Source organism: Dermochelys coriacea, chromosome 8, assembly GCF_009764565.3.
Source record: "Dermochelys coriacea isolate rDerCor1 chromosome 8, rDerCor1.pri.v4, whole genome shotgun sequence".
NCBI classification, from domain to species: domain Eukaryota; kingdom Metazoa; phylum Chordata; order Testudines; family Dermochelyidae; genus Dermochelys; species Dermochelys coriacea.
In genome coordinates, this window is record NC_050075.1 from 42139119 (window position 1) to 42157501 (window position 18383).

Sequence of the window (18383 nt, forward strand, 5' to 3'; positions counted from 1 at the left end):
AACTTCATAACAAGAGAAATTCTGGGAGTCTCTAACAAGCCAACTCTACCCTCTCCTCCCCCTTCAATTACAGAGCCTGCTCCGAGACAGATCATAACTTGCACAACCCACTTGGTCACCTGAAAATTTCATTTAGTCTACAAATGCATTTTCAGCTAGAAAGAAGGGGGGGGAAACTTACTTCTCCACCATAGGAGATGAGAGGAGAAATTTCACACTGAATGGGCAAGTCGTTAGCGTCCTTCAAACTATGGCAGAAAGAGAAAAGTTGTTAAGAAACATGCTTCTAGTTGTGACTATATCAGTAAGAGCCCTGGAGAATTCAGACCTTAAAAACCAGCAGCCTTCCAGGTGTAAGCAGCTGCACTTTGTATAAGCAAACTGTGTGTGTTCACTAGTTCCCTGATGCCAATGAAAGGGGCAAGCACAGTATACTAAGGAACGAACATGGCTGGTATTCAGGCAATGCCTTCCAATGCCTGGCTCGCTCACAGGTTCATCAAGCCTCAGCTGTGCATGCAGGATTGATGCTTGCTAAGCCCAAGACAGAGGCAGTGACTGATTGGGGAAGATCCAGTGAGGTGACATAGTGTGACCCTATTCTCGTTTCCCCATGATCAGCCAGTCTCCCATGTTGTATCAGACTGCTTGTCTGCAAGGGTGCATGAAGTGTAGGTGTTTCAGGGTGCCTCAGATTGTCTCTGGGGCATGCAGGGACTCCGGCCTAACGTCAAGGTTTTTCTTAGTCTAATTCAGAAGCTGGAGGTGTGTTTTATGCTGTAGGTAGTGCATGTGCTGTTTGCTTCTTCCGACTCCAACAATTGTGAGCTGCATCTAAAAAGTTTTGCTAACCTTTTTAAAATGAAATTTCTTCCAGGAAGTCACATGAGATGGATCTGTGAGAGCTTCTAAAAGATCTGCTTTGGAAGGCTTTAAAAAGTACTGATCTGCTGTCCCATATTTAGTCACCATTGAGTGGCTCTCAGATCCAGTTTACTCAATTTGTAAGTATCACCCCGTACCTGAAGGCTAGATACTACTTGGCATGAGTCAGGTGGTAGAAATGCAGTCCTCAAGCAGTCCCACATTGGACTGGTCTACAGTTAAAATGCTATAGCTGCACCACTGTAGTGCTCCAGGATAGACATTACCTATACCCATGGAAGCTCTTCTCCCGTTGGTGTAGGTAAGCCACCTCTCTGAGAAACAGTAGCTAGGTCAACATCCATCCACCTAGTGCTGTTTACACAAGGACTTCGGGCAGCTTAACAACTCGGCTCAGCTGTGTGGATTTTTCACAGCCCTGAGCACTGTAGTTATGCCAACTTAATTTTCTAGTGCAGACTAGACCTAAATCAGTGAGGCTACTTCCAGAGCAAAGAGCTGCTCAACATGAATTAAATCGCCGTATTCTCCATTTTGTGTTGAACAATGCTAATTCTGGCAGGTTTCAGAGTAGCAGCCGTGTTAGTCTGTATTCGCAAAAAAAGGGAGTACTTGTGGCACCTTGGACACTAACAAATTTATTAGAGCATAAGCTTTCGTGAGGTACAGCTCACTTCATCGGATGCATTTGGTGGAAAAACAGGAGAGATTTATATACACACACAGAACATGAAACAATGGGTTTATCATACACACTGTAAGGAGCGCGATCACTTAAGATAAGCCATCACCAGCAGCGGGGGGGGGGGGAGGGGGGAAGGAGGAAAACCTTTCATGGTGACAAGCAAGGTAGGCTAATTCCAGCAGTTAACAAGAATATCAGAGGTTTCAGAGTAGCAGCCGTGTTAGTCTGTATTCGCAAAAAGAAAAGGAGTACTTGTGGCACCTTAGAGACTAACACATTTATTAGAGCATAAGCTTTCGTGAGCTACAGCTCACTTCATCGGATGCATTGAATTGGCCTAAGCTGAATTGGAATTAATTTGCAAACTGGATTAATTTAGGCTTGAATAGAGACCGGGAATGGATGAGTCATTACACAAAGTAAAACTATTTCCCCATGATATTTCTCCCCCCCACCCCACCCCCCACTGTTCCTCTGATATTCTTGTTAACTGCTGGAATTAGCCTACCTTGCTTAGGAGTACCCGTGGCACCTTAGAGACTAACAAATTTATTAGAGCATAAGCTTTCGTGAGCTACAGATCACTTCATCGGATGCATTTCCTAACATGGCTGCTACTCTGAAACCTACCTTGCTTGTCACCATAAAAGGTTTTCCTCCTCTCCTCCTCCTCCTCCCCCCCCCCCCCCCCCCCCCCCCCCCCCCCGTGATGGCTTATCTTAAGTGATCGCTCTCCTTACAGTGTGTATGATAAACCCATTGTTTCATGTTCTCTGTGTGTGTGTGAATATAAATCTCTCCTCTGTTTTTTCCACCAAATGCATCCGATGAAGTGAGCTGTAGCTCACGAAAGCTTATGCTCTAATAAATTTGTTAGTCTCTAAGGTGCCACAAGTACTCCTTTTCTTTTTGCTAATTCTGGCAGTGGCAGTCATTACTGGATGCAGTGCAAAGGGGATAGATCCTACTCTCTCTGGGAGGCAGCATGATCTGGGACTCAGGATACTCTGGCTCTATCACAAGCCGTGCCACTGGCCTGGTGGGTGACCTATGGGCAGACCCATCACATGTCTGCGCCTGTCTCCTGCCCCCCTTTGTTGTCTGGTTAGACTAAGACCAGCAGCAGAGCCTGGGCTGACTCACTACATTTGTACAGCACCTAGCACATTAGATCCCCGATCTCAGCTGTGGTCTTTCAACTGTTTCTGTAATACAAATACCAACTTGTACTGGTTCTGCAGGGCAAACAGAATCATTAAGGGCTCTATATGAGAATTAAGTGGATTCTGGGTGATAGGAAACAAGCACTAGACAGACTAAGCTCTTTGGACAGGGACTGATTTTTGGTGTTTGTACAGTACCTAGATCACATAGGTGTACCTTCTGGGTACTACTACAGTACAAACAGAAACGCCTCTTTAACCATACCCCATTTCAAAGCACAGCCAAGAGAGCCTCAGGAAATCTGTTTGACTCTGGAACTAGAACTCACAGCATCTCAGGACAGAAGTAGAGGGGGAAATATGCTGGAGAGGTTGGGAGAATGGGAAAAAGGATGTGGCTCTCTACGTGTAAAGAGCCAGAACATAAGCATGTCAGACTCAGCAATTCCGCTCTTTATGTGTAGGTACGTGTAGGGCTATGCTGATTATTAAATGAGACCTCAGGAAGATATTGCATATCTAGCAGTGTTCACAGTCATAAGCATGGCACACTCTCGCATGCCTTAACTGTTACGTAGGAATGGAAAAGTTTGAATCCAAGTTGCTGGACAAGTTGACCACAAGGTACTAGAGCACTGGGGTTGGATGTTTTCCCTTCCTTTACTGATTTTTATCTTGCCCAGCTTCACAATGATTGACCACCCTTATCACCTGACATAGATCAAGCAGTTAAGAGGGGGGAGGGGTGTGTGTCTCTCTCTGTCCAGCTCTTAGCTCACAATCAAACACTCCATCTTCACTGAAGGTGGAATGTTAGACATCAGCACAGTGTGTTACTCCGGAGGGAATTCTGTGCCAAAAAAAATTTAAAATTCTGCATATTTTATTTGTCAAAACAATAAAATCACACCACTTCCAATTATTTGCTGACAAGTATTACATTACTAAAATTAAAATGGTGTGATTGTTATTTTGACAAAATATGCAGAAAAAAAATTTAATGTTTTGACGCAGAATTCCCTCAAGAGTACCAGGGTTCTGTGTAGTACCATCTGGGTGCAGACAGCTCAGTGGAGGGGATCTGGATGCACAGGGGCTCATTGTGGGGGTTCTGGGTGGAGGGGGAACAGAACGCTTCAGTGGAGTCCAAGTGAAGGTAGTTATGGCTCAGTGTGGGGGGGCACCTTGGTGGGGCAGTCTGGGTGCAGAGGGGGCTTCTGATGCATGGGGGTTGGGCAGCCAGAGGGAGCAGCTTCCCATATAGTTACCCCTCCCCAAGTGGCTGAGGAGTCACGGGGCCAGGAAGTGGGGGAGGGGTCACTGTACGGGGAGCTGCTCCACCTGTCCACCCAACCCCTATGCAGCTGGACACCCCCTAAACTTCCCCCCCAAACCAAACCTTGCCCCGACCCAAACCCCCACCCCACCAAGACTCACTCCCTGAACCCAGATTTCCCTGCCAAGCCCCCTGCAGGCTTTCTATAGCCAGGGAAGGTTTCTGGGGGTTGATCTGACCGAGCCCTGGCTGCTCTGTGCAGGGGAGGGGGAACAAGAACTGTCTCAGTTGTCATACTCCTCCCACTCTGGCAGACCCCTTCCTTCCCCTGGGTGAAGATTTACCAAACAGACAAAACCATGCTGCCAGGGAGTGGTTAGTGAGCACTGGTGCAGCTTCTCTTTGCTTCCCCACAGAAACCATTTTTTGGGGAAAAGCAAAGAATCTTTTTGAGGGAGGGTAGGGGGGAGGGTAGGGGGGAGAATAGGAGGAGGGACATGTTTCTGCATGTGCGCAGTGGCACAGAATTCCCCTAGGATTAGCATTTAAATGAATCACAGAAGCAAGCAGCAAGTCTGAATGACCACCGTCTCCTAAAGAGTTCAAGGCAGACCTTATCCCAAACACATACAGGACAAGGCTCCTGTGGCAAATAGCCCCAATTCCTAACGTTCTAAGGAAATGGTTTTCCAGTTAGTTCCCTACTGTGAGGCCTGAGATGATGAACACTGAGGAAGGTGGTCTCCATTTATGGCTTGAAATACAGAGACTCTCTGGAAGTACAAGTTCAAATGCCAGCAAGCTCAGCTGAGCCAGCCGATGGTAGCTAAAGTTCCAACCAGTCTCCGGTGCAGGAAGAACAGTTTGACGGAAGGCCGCAACAAACCCATGCCTACTTTGCAAGGACCTGAAGAGCTCCCATGCCATTTTTACACGGTTCGCTCTCACCTATTCCCAGTGTGTATTGGATTCAGATCCAGTTACTAAAGAGTAAGGCAGCACAGCCCCGGAAGGGAGCTGAAGTCTTTCCTGGCTCCTCCATCAGCAAAACTGTAAACCCAAATTCCAACTGCCAGGCTAAGTTCTGCCTCAAGTTACACCACTCAGTCTTACTGCTGAGAGGAGCAGTAGGAATGAACACACAGGCCTAGACATGAGAGAGGTCCAGGCAAGAACACATGAAATATTATAAATCATTGATTTTTGGATCTAGCGACCATGAGAAGCAACATATACAGGATTCTTTAGCAGGACATGCTCAGTTTCCCAGCATGCACCCTCGCTACCATTCTGTTAGTAGCTCCCAACCAGAAGCCAGTCACCATGAAAGCATTGCACACCAACCAGTGCGAACTGCCACTCACCAGGCACTTGGCCTTACAGTGAAATGCAGAGCCTGTTAGTACCTAAGCACAGCCCCATCACCATGCATGGCACACAGCCTGGCACTGGATATTTACTTGCAATTGACATCTGCTGTGATGGCATCTGGCTTTCCACTTGTGAAGCTGTTATGTGGGAATAAATAAGGGTTAAAGAGGATGGAAATAAACTGAAACGGAACTAAACCAAGTTACGAGGTAAAGCGGTTTGTCAGCCCCTTCCTGGAACCCCCTAGTAGTGGCGGCTGTGGAGGAGAGATGATGAGAGGGATGGCCAGCAGCAGAGAGTACAATTGGCAGTGAGGATAAATAACTCTAGCTATTCCTTAGGATAGGCTGTGTGGTGGAGAACTCTAGTAACCTCTTCACTGTATTGAACAAACTCAGCCCAACTGCCTGAGCTGGTCAGGAGCCAGGGGAGGGCAGCTCACATCAGCAAAGTTGCATGCAGCTACCTTTAATGCAGAGGTTGGCCTACAGGAGACTAGCAATACACCACTGATCTTCTGCCTGTAGCAGTGGCCTTGAACCACATGGCAGAGCTCCACAAGCCATATTTCACTTGTGGATGGCACTCTGACCACTATTGAGTGGTGGCCAACTAGCTATCAGCTCCAGGTAACAAGTCTGCAAAGGCTCTCAAGAGGATCTGTTTGCTGGTTACTGAATGGTTGCACAGTGGCTGGGAACTATTTGCTAATATTTTCTCTGCTCTGAATCCATGGGATGAAAAGAATTCTCTTATGTACAGACAGACCAGCCACTGCCCCCTATTCAAGTCAGGTGCTCAGCTGAGTAACAGAATTACATCAACTGGACAACACGAGTCAAAAGCCTCTCCAGAAGGAACCTTTAAACCCTGAGGGCAGGAAGAGTGCTCCCAGTAGGACAGCCAATGGGGCTCTCTTGTGCTACCAAAGCTAGATCACAAACTGGGAACGTGATCTGCTCTCACCAGCCATTGAGACAGTAAAGGAGACTGCTCCTTGGGGATGGAGCAGGGGTAGGGCAGCTAACAGCAACTTACCGGGGAATCGCAGGGATACGGGTGCCATTTTCATCCACGAAGTGGCCCCCAGCATTGAGGACCCAGCAATGATGCAGTGACATGAGGGCATGTCGGGCAGTGGTGGGGTTGTCTTTCCCATTCTGACTATCTGCATTCTTCAGAGGAGAAAACTCGTCTTCACGCAGCACTTCGTACACGATAAACTGCCTGGAACGGGAATAAGGCAGGAATGGCTTGGTGTCAAAGAAGAGCTTTGCTACAGATTCCCTTTATTCTTGCTTGTCTGGAGTTGGAGAGAAGCTGGGAGGCTTCTTTCCATCCCAGAGACTTGTCAGCAACCGGCAGCACAGATAATGCTAGTGGCATCACAATTAGCTCCTCTGGGCCGAGATACTGCACCCACTCAGTCTGGTAAGTCCATAGGCCACCTAGGCCTTACAGCCCTGAGCCTGTCTCCTGCTCTGAGCGTGGGGAGTACAACACATTTTTCTTGTTGCTGGAGGTGGCTTTTGTCAGTTCAGAGACCAATCTGCTCTGACAAGAGCTCCATGATTCAGGCTGTGCCCAGCAGAGGGTGTGACCGAGATGGCTGGCAGTTCACCAGAGGGAGTTAGAGAAGCTTCTCATCCCAATTACAGGAGAATGGCCTACCTCAGAAGTGCGTTTCTGGTCCCACTCCCCAACCTGAGGCAGGGAGTGACAGCAGCCCACACTGGAAGACCACATGGGGGCCAGAGCAGGAAACATAGAACTTCCCAACCCTGCTCTGCTGCTTCCTCTCTTGGCTAAAGGGCAGTGCAAAGCGTGCCAGACAGGTGACAGGGCAGCTGCAGCCTGCAAGGAGGCAAACAAACAAACCAGGGAACAAAGACTGGACACCAAAACTGGCTCTTGCAGCTTGATCCAGAATCCTTATATGTACCAGCCAGAGTCACCACAGTTACCCCTCCCCAACACTGCTGAGAGCCACATCATCTGCATGTGACAGCGCAGCTTCCTACACAGTTTGTAATGGAATCCAAAGTAACTCTGCACTAGGGGAGGAGCCCTCTAACCAAGCCATGTTGGGAGACCATGGCCGCCGAGCTGGTCGGGTCCGTGCTGGGTTATAGCATAACACCAATACAATAATTGCCAGTAGCACCTAGCATGCCCTGTTCCTCCTTGGAGCAGCCCCAGGAAGAGGGTATAGGAGTATTCTACCATCTCAGTAACAAGCAGCAGTGCCCAGGGCATACTTGGCAAACTGGAAGATGTCAAAGACGAACTTCTCCATCTTGATGCCATTCGGTTTGTCTGGCTTGACCAACTGCCCAGTGGTGATGTCCACGTACGGAATCTTCTTCTGGGCCACATGGTGCTTCAACTGAGGTTCATAAATGCTGGCAGGGCAAGAAAGAGGAGTCAAAACCTCCTACAGTTAGAAAGCATGTTCTAGCCACCACTGTCCTCTAATCATTCTGACCCAGAAGCAGCTGGGAGTGGGTGGGGGTGTATTATCCTCCCAGCTGCCTCTTCTTTTGGTCCCCCAGCCACCTGCACTTTGCTTGCCCTATGGCCAGAATACCAAAAAAAAAAAAAAAAAAAAAAAAAAAAAAAAAAAAAAAAAAAAAATTGACTCCCTACAATCTACCCTCCTCCTGCTGGTGGTCCTCCATTTGATGCCTCCTGGATCAAGCCATTGTCCCCCTTTTCCCTAGTTTCTGGGAGTGTTGGCAGGCTCACAACCTCCTCTGCAGGTTGTGCAGCTGGAGTGGAGGAAGCCCACGTACACCAGTGCTTTCACCTCCTGCTGAAAGACAGGAGAGCAGAGAAAACTGGTGGACAGAGCACGATGCTGATACTCCAGGCCTGGTGCTATGCACATGATGCTCCTGAAGGATTTGCGGAGGGAAAGCAAGCTCATATACATATACAGATCTTGGCCCTGGCCTCAGTGCTTTGTTGGCTGCACATATCCATCCTAATGCCTGTTATTAACTTTGCTAGACAGTCCAGTTGAGTTTCAACCCTTGCTAATTGTGCTCTAGTTTCTAGAAGCAGTTTTTGTTTTGTTTCTTTATTTACCTGTCAGTGACCATCCCAGTCCACATATTCCCAGCCGCCACCTCTCAGCTGCCCCACACCCACAAAACAACACGCTCCATTTACATTAAGGAATGAAGCAATATTAGCCAGTCCCAGTCTTGCCAGGGACAGAGAACATATAGGGGATAGAAAAGAGGATTTAGCGCATTGAGAGCAAGAGGAACTATTCTAAAGTGGTGAGACATCTGGAGAATAACAGCGTGATGCCCACTCCAAGGAGCACCAACTTTCATTCTGATGACCATGTGAATACACATGCCAGAAGGCCACCTGAGGCTACAGTAATGGCAATGCCTACTGCAGCTGGTCCCTGCTCAGTCATGACAGCTAGGGCTGCTGCCAGTAGTGCAATACAGTCAGGGCAGGGAGGGACCGTGAGTCTGGGGGACAGATGTTACAATTCATTCCAGACATACTGGGAGAGGGTTCATGTCCAGACTCTCAGCTGTAGGGTGACCAGACAGCAAGTATGAAAAATCAGGACGGGGGTGGGGGGAGAAATAGGAGCCTATAAAAGAAAAAGACCCCAAAATCAGGGCATCTGGTCATTCTACTCAGCTGTACTGTCTGCAAGGGTGTAAGCGGCTCTTGTTCCCAGGTGGCAGGGGTCCCAACCTCAGTGAAGCAGGAACCTAGTGAAGACAGAGGTAGTTTGCCATTTTACTCATGCCACCACTTCAGGGCGGGGGTTTGGATTGCTGGTTCTGAGAGCTGGCTCTATAATGAGAGCAACACCAGTGTGGTACTTTACCTATCTTGCACATTGAGGTTGATTTCTACTTCCAGAGGGGAGCCACAAAGTTCAGAGAACAGCCTCATTCTGACCAGAGATGTCAGTCTCCTGCCTTCCACCATTAGCTTGGACTTTACTGCACATGGTGAGCATGAACACAGCCACTGGGCTGCTGCTGAGGGAAGGTGGTTGTGAAGAAAGGGGCTAGGAGGAGAAATACTAGTGCCAGAAGGAGACACTCAGGCCCCACCTCTTATCCTACTCTGCTCTGGGAAAGCTGCAACCCCTGTAGTGTTTAACAGAAAGTGAGATGCTGCCCAAGAGCTTTTGCCTGATTGCAACAGGATCAGGCTAGATTTCCAAGTCCCAGCTCTTCTCTTTGGCACTTCATTAATACACAGCCCGTGGCCCCAGCTTGCCCGTACTTGACAACATCTCTCAGAAAGGACACTGTGAGGTAATGATTGGCAATGTTGCCTGCGTTGAACAGCAGCCGGCCATCGGAGCTACGTTTCTGTGCTGTGGCCAGGGAGATCTCGCTATATTCCACCACCTGGTACATGCCATCCACTCTGCATACCACGCCCACTGGCTCCATGGGGTTTGTCTTCTCAACCACCTGCCCAGAGAACACACACAGGAGAACTCAGATGAAAGGGCATTTGTCCAGGAAGTCCCTGTAAGGGGGTGAAGTGGGTTACCACAGCCAGTGCAGAAAGGGGCACGAGTGGGAGCCCCTCGCACAGGGCTCACAACTTTTACACTGCCATTTTAGGTGATGCTTTTGTCCTTAGAAAGGAGAGATAAATCAACCCTCTTTGTTCCAATCTGTTCTACAGCTCTGCCCCCTCCACCCAAGTCCTGTCCCCTGCATGTGCTTCCCTGGCACCTGCTACTCTCCCTCACAGGCTACCCAGTTCTCTGCTTCCTTCTCCCAGAAACATTGTCTGCCAGAAAAGGACTTCACTCCCACAGATAGCTCCTCTCCTGTGGCAAAAAGAACGAGGAGGACTTGTGGCACCTTAGAGACTAACAAATTTATTTGAGCATAAGCTTTCGTGGGCTAAAACCCACTTCATCAGATGCATGCAGTGGAAAATACAATAGGAAGATAGATACACACACACACACAGAAAAAATGGGTGTTGCCATCACTCTCATTGTAGTGGGTATGGCAACACCCATTTTTTTCATGTTCTTTGTGTGCACGCGCGCACCCCCTCACCCCTTCCTACTGTATTTTCCATTGCATGCATCCGATGAAGTGGGTTTTAGCCCACAAAAGCTTATGCTCAAATAAAATGTTAGTCTAAGGTGCCACAAGTACTCATTCTTTATGCTGATACAAACTAACACAGCTATCACTCTGAAACTTGTCTCCTGTGGCAGCGTCTGGTGCACCAGGGAAGGATAGAATACTGCCGTCTCCCTCCTGCTAAGGGAACTGGCTCTGCAGTTGGTAGGAAACTCCATGTTCAGAGGACATGGAGCTGGGGAGAGAAAACAGAGCTGCAAGTGGCCTGCACTTTGGGCAGCATTGCACAGGAGCTGAACGAGACTGTCTAGCCACACTGAAACAGGCCTTGCACACAAGGGTTATCTGAGGAGGCAGCAGGTCTCTGTGGCAGGCTGGCTGCTCACCTTGGTGCTGAACACAAGAGAATCTGGGCCAGCTATTGGAATTTGAAAGAGTTCAGCCGCTGCCTTGATCTTTCTGAAAACCTGGCCCTGGCTGAGCTTTCCTAGACATGGCTTGTGGTGCTAGCTCCCCCTTGTGCTCTTCCTCAAAAGAGGATGGATGCATATAAAAGTGGTTCCCTAGGAATGGAAGCAGGCATGCCCTGAAGGCCCTTCTACTGAGATCTTTAGCGATGGATATAGTGAGTCGATGGATATAGTGAGTCACGGCAGAAATGGTTTTAAATCCCCAGAGTATCTGGTGTTCAGCAGTGGTGGGTGGTGCATGGGAAGCCCTGTGTGGCACTAGAGGAGAGTCTTATAGGGTAAAGCTGGATGTCCCATCTCCAGGGCACTCTCCACTCAGAACTACAAAGTACCAGCTCCCTCCTTGGGTGAGTCTCCTTGCCTGCATGGAATCTGAAGGCCATTCTGGTGCAAACTGAGATATCTAATCACAAGTACTTTGGGAGATCATGAAGGCTAGCACTGCTGCTGGTGGGGGGAGGAGCGCCTCTTGCACCACAGGTATATTCTGTACATAGCAAAAGCAACTGCACTAGTTACATTGTGCACAGAGGATAAGATCTTACACTCAGAGCTGCAATCCCTGTAGGTGCCTGCAGACATGTGATGTCTGGACACTGAAGTGCACTAGAATGCCAGTAATGACTGCACTACATAACAGGAGAAAGGGGCTTTGACTTAGTACCAATAACTCAGTGCCTTTCATGCAGGAATCACTAATGTTAAAAATCACCACATCCTGATGAGGAAAGTCATTTTTACAGGTGGATAAGCTAAGAAATAGATGTGAAGGGACTAGGCCAAAGTCACACAGCAAGGGTTTGTCTACAGAAGTTGCTCCAACTGACATTAATTTAGTTAAACTGGTGCAACTTGTGCATTCACACTCCTATTGTTTTAAAATTAGTTACCTCTGCAAGCTAACTTATGTAATGGGTTATGACTCCAAGCTAAACTTAAACCAGATTTAAAACAGATGCAAGACTGTCTACACACAAAGTTGCAGTGGTTAAATTAAGCAGGTATTTTTTTTTTTTTTTTTAGTATCACACATTTCCTTACAAATTTGGGTGTAGTTCTAACTCTATGGCAGAACTGGGAATAGAAACCAGGAATTGCAATTGCAGGTCCCCATCTATGCATGAGACCATGCCTCCCTACCATTCTACAATAGGAGCTTGTTGTTGAATAAACACGTATGACAGGGTCTACACCCCCATTATACTATGGATGAGATGTTCAAGTGGCTGATAAAAGGCCAGTTAGGAGTTGTCTTTTACTTAACCAAGCTGCACTGAGATATGGGCCAGAATCAAATGGACCTCAGCCAGCCAAGCAGCAGGTGGACACCTCCTCCAACAAAACAGTATGCAGCCGTGTTTAGAAAGATCAGAACTCTGTAGAGGTTCACATATCCCACAGAGACAGCATATGGTACCAGGCAGCACTAGAATGTGTATCAGGTATTGTATTATGTCCAAGCTTCCATTATAACCTATTATTTTCAAATGTCCATCACCTCCTGAAATATTTGCTTTTGGATGAAGTTTCCCTTGCCCGATCTCAGCCCAAACAGTGGAGTTTGAGCACAATTTCTTCCTCCTTTCAGTTTGGCAAAAATGAGAAAAAACCCACGACTGTGGTCAACCTTTGCAGACCGATACCCTTCCAGCAGCTACTTCTCACTGAGTGCTAGTCTCCAGCCTCACTTGCCAAACACAGTCCAATTGAAAACTGCACTGTTCAAAACCAGATGCCCAACTCTTATCCCCTGTACAGCTGTGGAGTTTGTGCAGTTATTTCAGAGAGATACCATTTTTGCAAATACTTTCAACCACGCAACTGTGGAAATACTTAGAACAGGCCACAAAGGCAGCTTCATATTAAATATGGCAAAAGCAATTAAGGCAAAAGCTTTTCTGCACAACAGGAACTGAAATACAAGCATCCGCACTTCTGTAAAGCCTGAAATTGATACTTAATGTACTTTATGATACTGACATTTATAAATTAAACTTTTGAGATCACCTCAGAAGATGTAAAAGAGCAGCACCCTTTAATTCACTGAAATTTGAGAGCTCATTGAGCAAGCATTTATTTAAATGGTTTTAATAGATCATAGGGACTCAGACTGTCAATTTCAAGTTTATTTGTATACAAGTATGGATAATTTAGATTACTCAATGATTGCCCATTCTGTTCATTCCCCCTGAAACACTAGCCCCCCTCAGAAGACAGGATACTGGGTCTGACCCAGTATGGCTGTTCTTATAGGTTTGTTTTTAATCATTTTAACCCAAGTCTGATTTTTTGCAGGTTGGCACTAACTGGTCCTCATTTTCTAGGAATTGACTTGAGACTGTGGGATCTGATTTGCAGAGTGCCGAGCACTCACAGTTGCAAATGAGGTCAATGGGAGCTGTGCTTTCAATATGTAAAATGTTAGGAAGTTCTAAGCACTTTGAACAAAAAATCAGGTCCTAGGCTGCTCAAATTGGGCACTGAAAGTTAGCCGACACTTGGCTTTAATCTGTGTTTTAGTTTCCCAGCTGTAAAATGGGGACATCACCAACTCATCTCACAGGGGTGAGATACCATATTCAGTAATGTCTGCACAGAACTAAGACTATGAGGAGAGCACCACAGAAGAGCCCATGAATAATTTATTCTGTATTGGCAGGATTTGGATGGCGAACAGTAAACACATGGGCTATGCACTGAATGAGGACAAAATCCTCAATACCCATTCAATGCGCATCAATCCATCCTGTGCACTGAATGAGGTGGGGTGCTGTGGTAGTACTATGTGATCAAGTAATTAACAGCTGTACTACATACACAAGAGGACTGGGATTAAGGGTGCACAGGCATCTCCTAATTTGAGTGATTAATTTGCAGCCCTAATATGTTTAATGTAGTTCTACACAAACAGAGGAGGTGCCATGCAGATGGCCAGTCCACTAAGGAGCGGATGCCTGAAATAGCAACAGCTGCCTACTCTACTCCCCACTCAAGAGAGAGAGCTCAAATAGCTCAGCCATCCAAAAGAACCAACTGGAAACAGGAACACTGAAGCAGGGGCAGGATCAGGGCAGCTCAGTGAGCCAATACTGCTCCCCTGGGGCTAATCAGGCTCCAGAACCTAAACTTTACATTAGAGTTCTATATCTAGCACTTGAGAAAAGCTTTACAAACCACGTATAAACAAACAGACACATTGCCGCCTGCCTGGGTGCGCGGACTTTCTGAAACATAGCTCAAGATGACTTGAAACTGTCAGCTATTCATCTGGCCATCAAATTATGTGAGATTAGAGAGGTATTGTCCTATTACTGAGATATGCAATCTCCTGCCAGTGGCATCACATGGTGCCATGCACAGAGCTTGGAGCATACCACATCCAATCCCTGATTACAGGGGCTAACATGGTTGCAGCCTGAAAAAACAGCACCACACAACATTCACTGCAATGAGCTCAGTATCAACCCCTCTAGGATCTACAGAGCCCATGTAGACAGAGGGACCAGAAGAGCCTGGATACAGCCTTGGTGAGGAGCAAGCTGCTGATGCCAGACAATGGTGCAATTATGACAATTGTGCCAGTGCACTCAAGGGCGTATGAGCCAGCTCCTCTACACTCTCCACCCCACTGCAGCCCCATTACCTTTGCACCACACTCAGCTCCCTTCTGTATGCAGAACCCAATGAACCTGGGGTCAGCCACCTTCACTAAGATGTTGTCAACGCAGTACATATGGATGCTCCAGATGCCTCGCTGCTCCATGTCCTCCACGATGCCATGGGCGCCAAGGGCTCGGTACAGCCCCCCATTGCCATCTGGTGAGGCGAGAACACGTTACTGCACCAGAAGCATACAGAGGAGTGAGTATCTGAGCCAGTTCCCAGCTGGATGCCACAAAGGGAGTAGCATGTTCCTAGAGATTGAGGGAAGCTGCGAGGGGAACAGACTAGACTCTGGTAAGAGGGGCCAAGGTGGGACTTTGGCCTCCTGTGAGCCCACCCCTAGCCCAAATATCCTCTCCCCTGGTCTGCCACCTTGCTGTGTCCATTTTCCTGATGCCCTGTTCCAGGCCCCAGCCTGAAAGATGGGATGGGACTGTGACCCTGCAGCAGAGGCTGGGACAAGAAGAAGCCATCACACAGCCCTGAGTGGCCAGCACCAGTCTTTGCCTGCTCTGTGGGGGAGGAGGAAGAATAGTCCAGCAGGAGCAGTATATGCAGGGAATTAGGAGGAGAGGGAACTACATAAGACAGAGGTGTCTATGGGGAAGGAGCTATGCCAAGGTACGCAGGATGGAATTGTGAGGATCCTAGGGATCATTTCAACACTGAGATGCCAAGTCGGGGCAAGGACTTGGCTCAGCTCAATAAGAATGCCATTGGGCTGCAGGGCACCAATGGCAGGAAGGATCGGACTAACAGTGGCTTTTGTTCCTATAGGACTAGGAGATACTGAGCCCCTCATCACTACTAAAGCCCTGCAAAGCCTCTCTCTCCCCCACCCACCCCTGCCCATTCACTAATGGCCTAAGCAGTCTTTGGCATCTCAGTGCTAACTCCATCACCAAGATGATGAACAAGTGATAGGGCACAAGCCGCTCTGTGCAAATTCACCCCCTTCCAGCTGTGCTGAGGAAACTACTACACCTAGATAACCAGGTAGAATACTAAGAGGGTCACTCCCCAGTTTGCAGGCAAGATGCCTGGATTTGTTAAACCCATATTTATCTAAAGGAAAAGGACAGGCAGGCAGGCACTTATTGTTGTGATATAGATGTTTAATGACACCAAGCCTGAAAGCTGCTTTCTGAAAGGCCAGGTCTGCCAGATATACGAGGATAAGTTGCGATTCTCTGCCATTTCCTAGAATCAACCTTTGCACAAGTCACCCCCAGAAGTCCCTAGAGTACGTTTTATTCCACTTATGTATTTTCTGTCCCTCAAATCTAACCTGTCCTCTGGGAGATATTATGGGGCGAGGGAAGGGGGTGTCCCTAGGCTGCAGTCTAACAAGCTCCTTCCCTCCCACTCAAAACCTCTTCAGTCCAGCCATTTCTGTGACTCCCCTCTGCTCAATATCAGCCAGAGCAATACTGGAAATCCATGGGAAATTGGGGGAATGTTATTGGATTTGGCACAGACCATGAAACATTTTGTAAATTCTACAGGATTCCAAACAAAGCAATTCTGAATCTAAACACACCTGCGAGCTGCTGGCTACATGTGTCTGATGGAATTAGAATGAACTTTCACCCCACCTTGGTTTACCCGACCTCCTCAAGACTTCTTATCACCCTCCAGATCTTGCATTTGAGACCTTCCAATCAGAACGATCTTGACGCCCCATTCAAAGCCTTGCTGAATCCGGTCTGTTAGAGAAGTTCTCTCCCCTAAACCCCCATTCATGGGATTTCAACAGCACAGACCTGGCGCCATGGAAACTTTGCTCTTCTCTTCTAGAAGAATCTTGCCATCAAACCCCATGGCAGGCAGCATCCCTTGCTGGAAAAAGATCACATTTTCCTGCTTTAAACCAAAGTAATTGTGCTTCAAGAAGAACTCCTTTGTAGATTCCATTGTTCTGCCACTTGTCATGATGTACCTGCCACAGCAAGAAGAGAAAAACCCCAAGTAAACAGGGAGAAAATCAGACTCTGCTCCTGCCTGATCTTCACACAGGATTGTTTTTGAAGCCCATGTAGAGCACTCATGAGACAGAGAACAGGACCCCCTGGGATCAGGATGCATCACAGAACAGCTCTCGCTCACGTGCAAATCACATGAACATTTCACCTCTGACCAATGAGCTCTCTGAAGCCACAGGTTTGGCAGCAATTGTCTGAGTGGCCATGTCAGGGACCTAGGGAGCCCTGAGGATGGAGCCGGTGGTCTCCATGAGCTGGATGGAGCCGGTGGTTAGAACACAAGCAGGGGGAAGTTGGATTGCTGTGGTATGATCTACTGGCACTAGGGAGGATGAGGGCTAGCTGCACCAAGCCAGTGAGGAACTTCAGCACAGGCCTTGAGCAACACTTCCACTGACAGTAATGGACTCTGGGACTTGCCAGCAGCAAAGCCTAATGTCTCAGGAGGGGCACTGATGCTGACACCAGGAGGAAGGATTCTTGCAAGGGCAAGAACAATACTGTTCTGATGGAAAGAAGGCTGGTGCTGCTTCCCCATTCTTCCTGGGGTCAGAGGAATCAGCTGTCTTGATCTTCCTTGAAAGGCTCATCCCCCACTGGCCACGTAATTCCATGACACCAAGGAGGAGTGTAGGGGATCTAGGGACACCAGCCTGCTCCTCTCCTTGGTGTTGGGCTTATCAATACACTTCCTCAGCCAAGCCCACAGAGTTTGACACAAAGGTTTCTAACATTCTCCTTTGTGAACCTCCTTGAGCAGGGCTGGACAATGCTTTGCTGGGTAATTTGGCCGGAGGACCCTTTGTCAGCAGCATCTGGCACTGCTGATTTACTGGCCCTTGAGTTTCCTCCAGAAGCAATGAGGCATCTCCTCATCTTTTTGGGTTCTGCTTGAATCGGCAGCACAGAGAACTAGAGGGATTATGGCTCAGGTTCTAGAAACACTAGCAATGGCTACCAGGAATATGGTAGATCAGTATTTGATGCTGGCCTCCCTGAATGCCCCAGCCAGGATACCAGAGTGTCAGACCCCAAGCAGAGACCAACTGTACAGGATGAGGATGCACAAGCACCTTAAAAAAGCGAGGCCACAGTAGTGCCTGCAACAAGTGATTAGAAAAACCACTTTCAGAGAAGACTGAACTAACAAGAGGGAACTAAACTAGATCAGTTCATCCTGTTACTTCCCTGGTCAAAGGGCAGCTACTTCAGAATGAACTTAAGGGCAACTGGTGCTATCCCCCTTTACACCCTTCGGTCCCAGCAGAAATGGTGGAAATGCACTGTAGACCCATACATGCTACTCATTGGAAGTTTCTGAACCCCCCTGGGCACTGACACTTTTAGAACATAAGAACGGCCCTACTGGGTCAGGCCAAAGGTCCATCTAGCCCAGTATCCAGTCTTCCAACAGTGGCCAGTGCCAAGTGCCCCAGAGGGAATGAACAGAACAGGTAATCATAAAGTGAGTCATCCCATCACTCATTCCCAGCTTCTGACAAACAGAGGGTAGGGACACCATCCCTGCCCATCCTGGCTACTAGCCATTGATGGACCTATCCTCCATTTATCTATCTAGTTCTTTTTTGAACCCTGTTATGGTCTTGGACATCACAACATCCTCTGGCAAGGAGTTCCACAGGTTGACTGTGCGTTGTGTGCCTTCCTTTGATTTGTTTTAAATCTGCTGCCTATTAATTTCATTTGGTGACCCCTAGTTCTTGTGTTATGAGAAGTGGTAAACACTTCCTTATCTAGTTTCTCTACACCGTCATGATTTTATAGACCTCAA

General features: G+C 47.8%; 1 protein-coding gene across 3 annotated transcripts in view; it reads right to left on the reverse strand.

Moving 5' to 3' along the window:
- Positions 1-18383, reverse strand: part of UAP1 (UDP-N-acetylglucosamine pyrophosphorylase 1) — a 38508-nt gene that overhangs the window by 3245 nt on the left and 16880 nt on the right. Inside the window, exons 3-9 of one of the 3 annotated variants that reach the window (XR_006273928.1) lie at positions 16373-16548; positions 14590-14762; positions 9647-9840; positions 7639-7782; positions 6419-6607; positions 5374-5517; positions 182-248 (exon numbers count right to left, since the gene is read on the reverse strand). Coding sequence is in view for 2 of the 3 variants with exons in the window: in XM_038413828.2 (XP_038269756.1) it covers positions 182-248; positions 5470-5517; positions 6419-6607; positions 7639-7782; positions 9647-9840; positions 14590-14762; positions 16373-16548 (991 nt within the window). In the remaining variant the exon portion in view is untranslated. The remainder of the gene's footprint in view (positions 1-181; positions 249-5373; positions 5518-6418; positions 6608-7638; positions 7783-9646; positions 9841-14589; positions 14763-16372; positions 16549-18383) is intronic. The other 2 variants (XM_038413828.2, XM_038413829.2) reach the window with 2 other exon arrangements.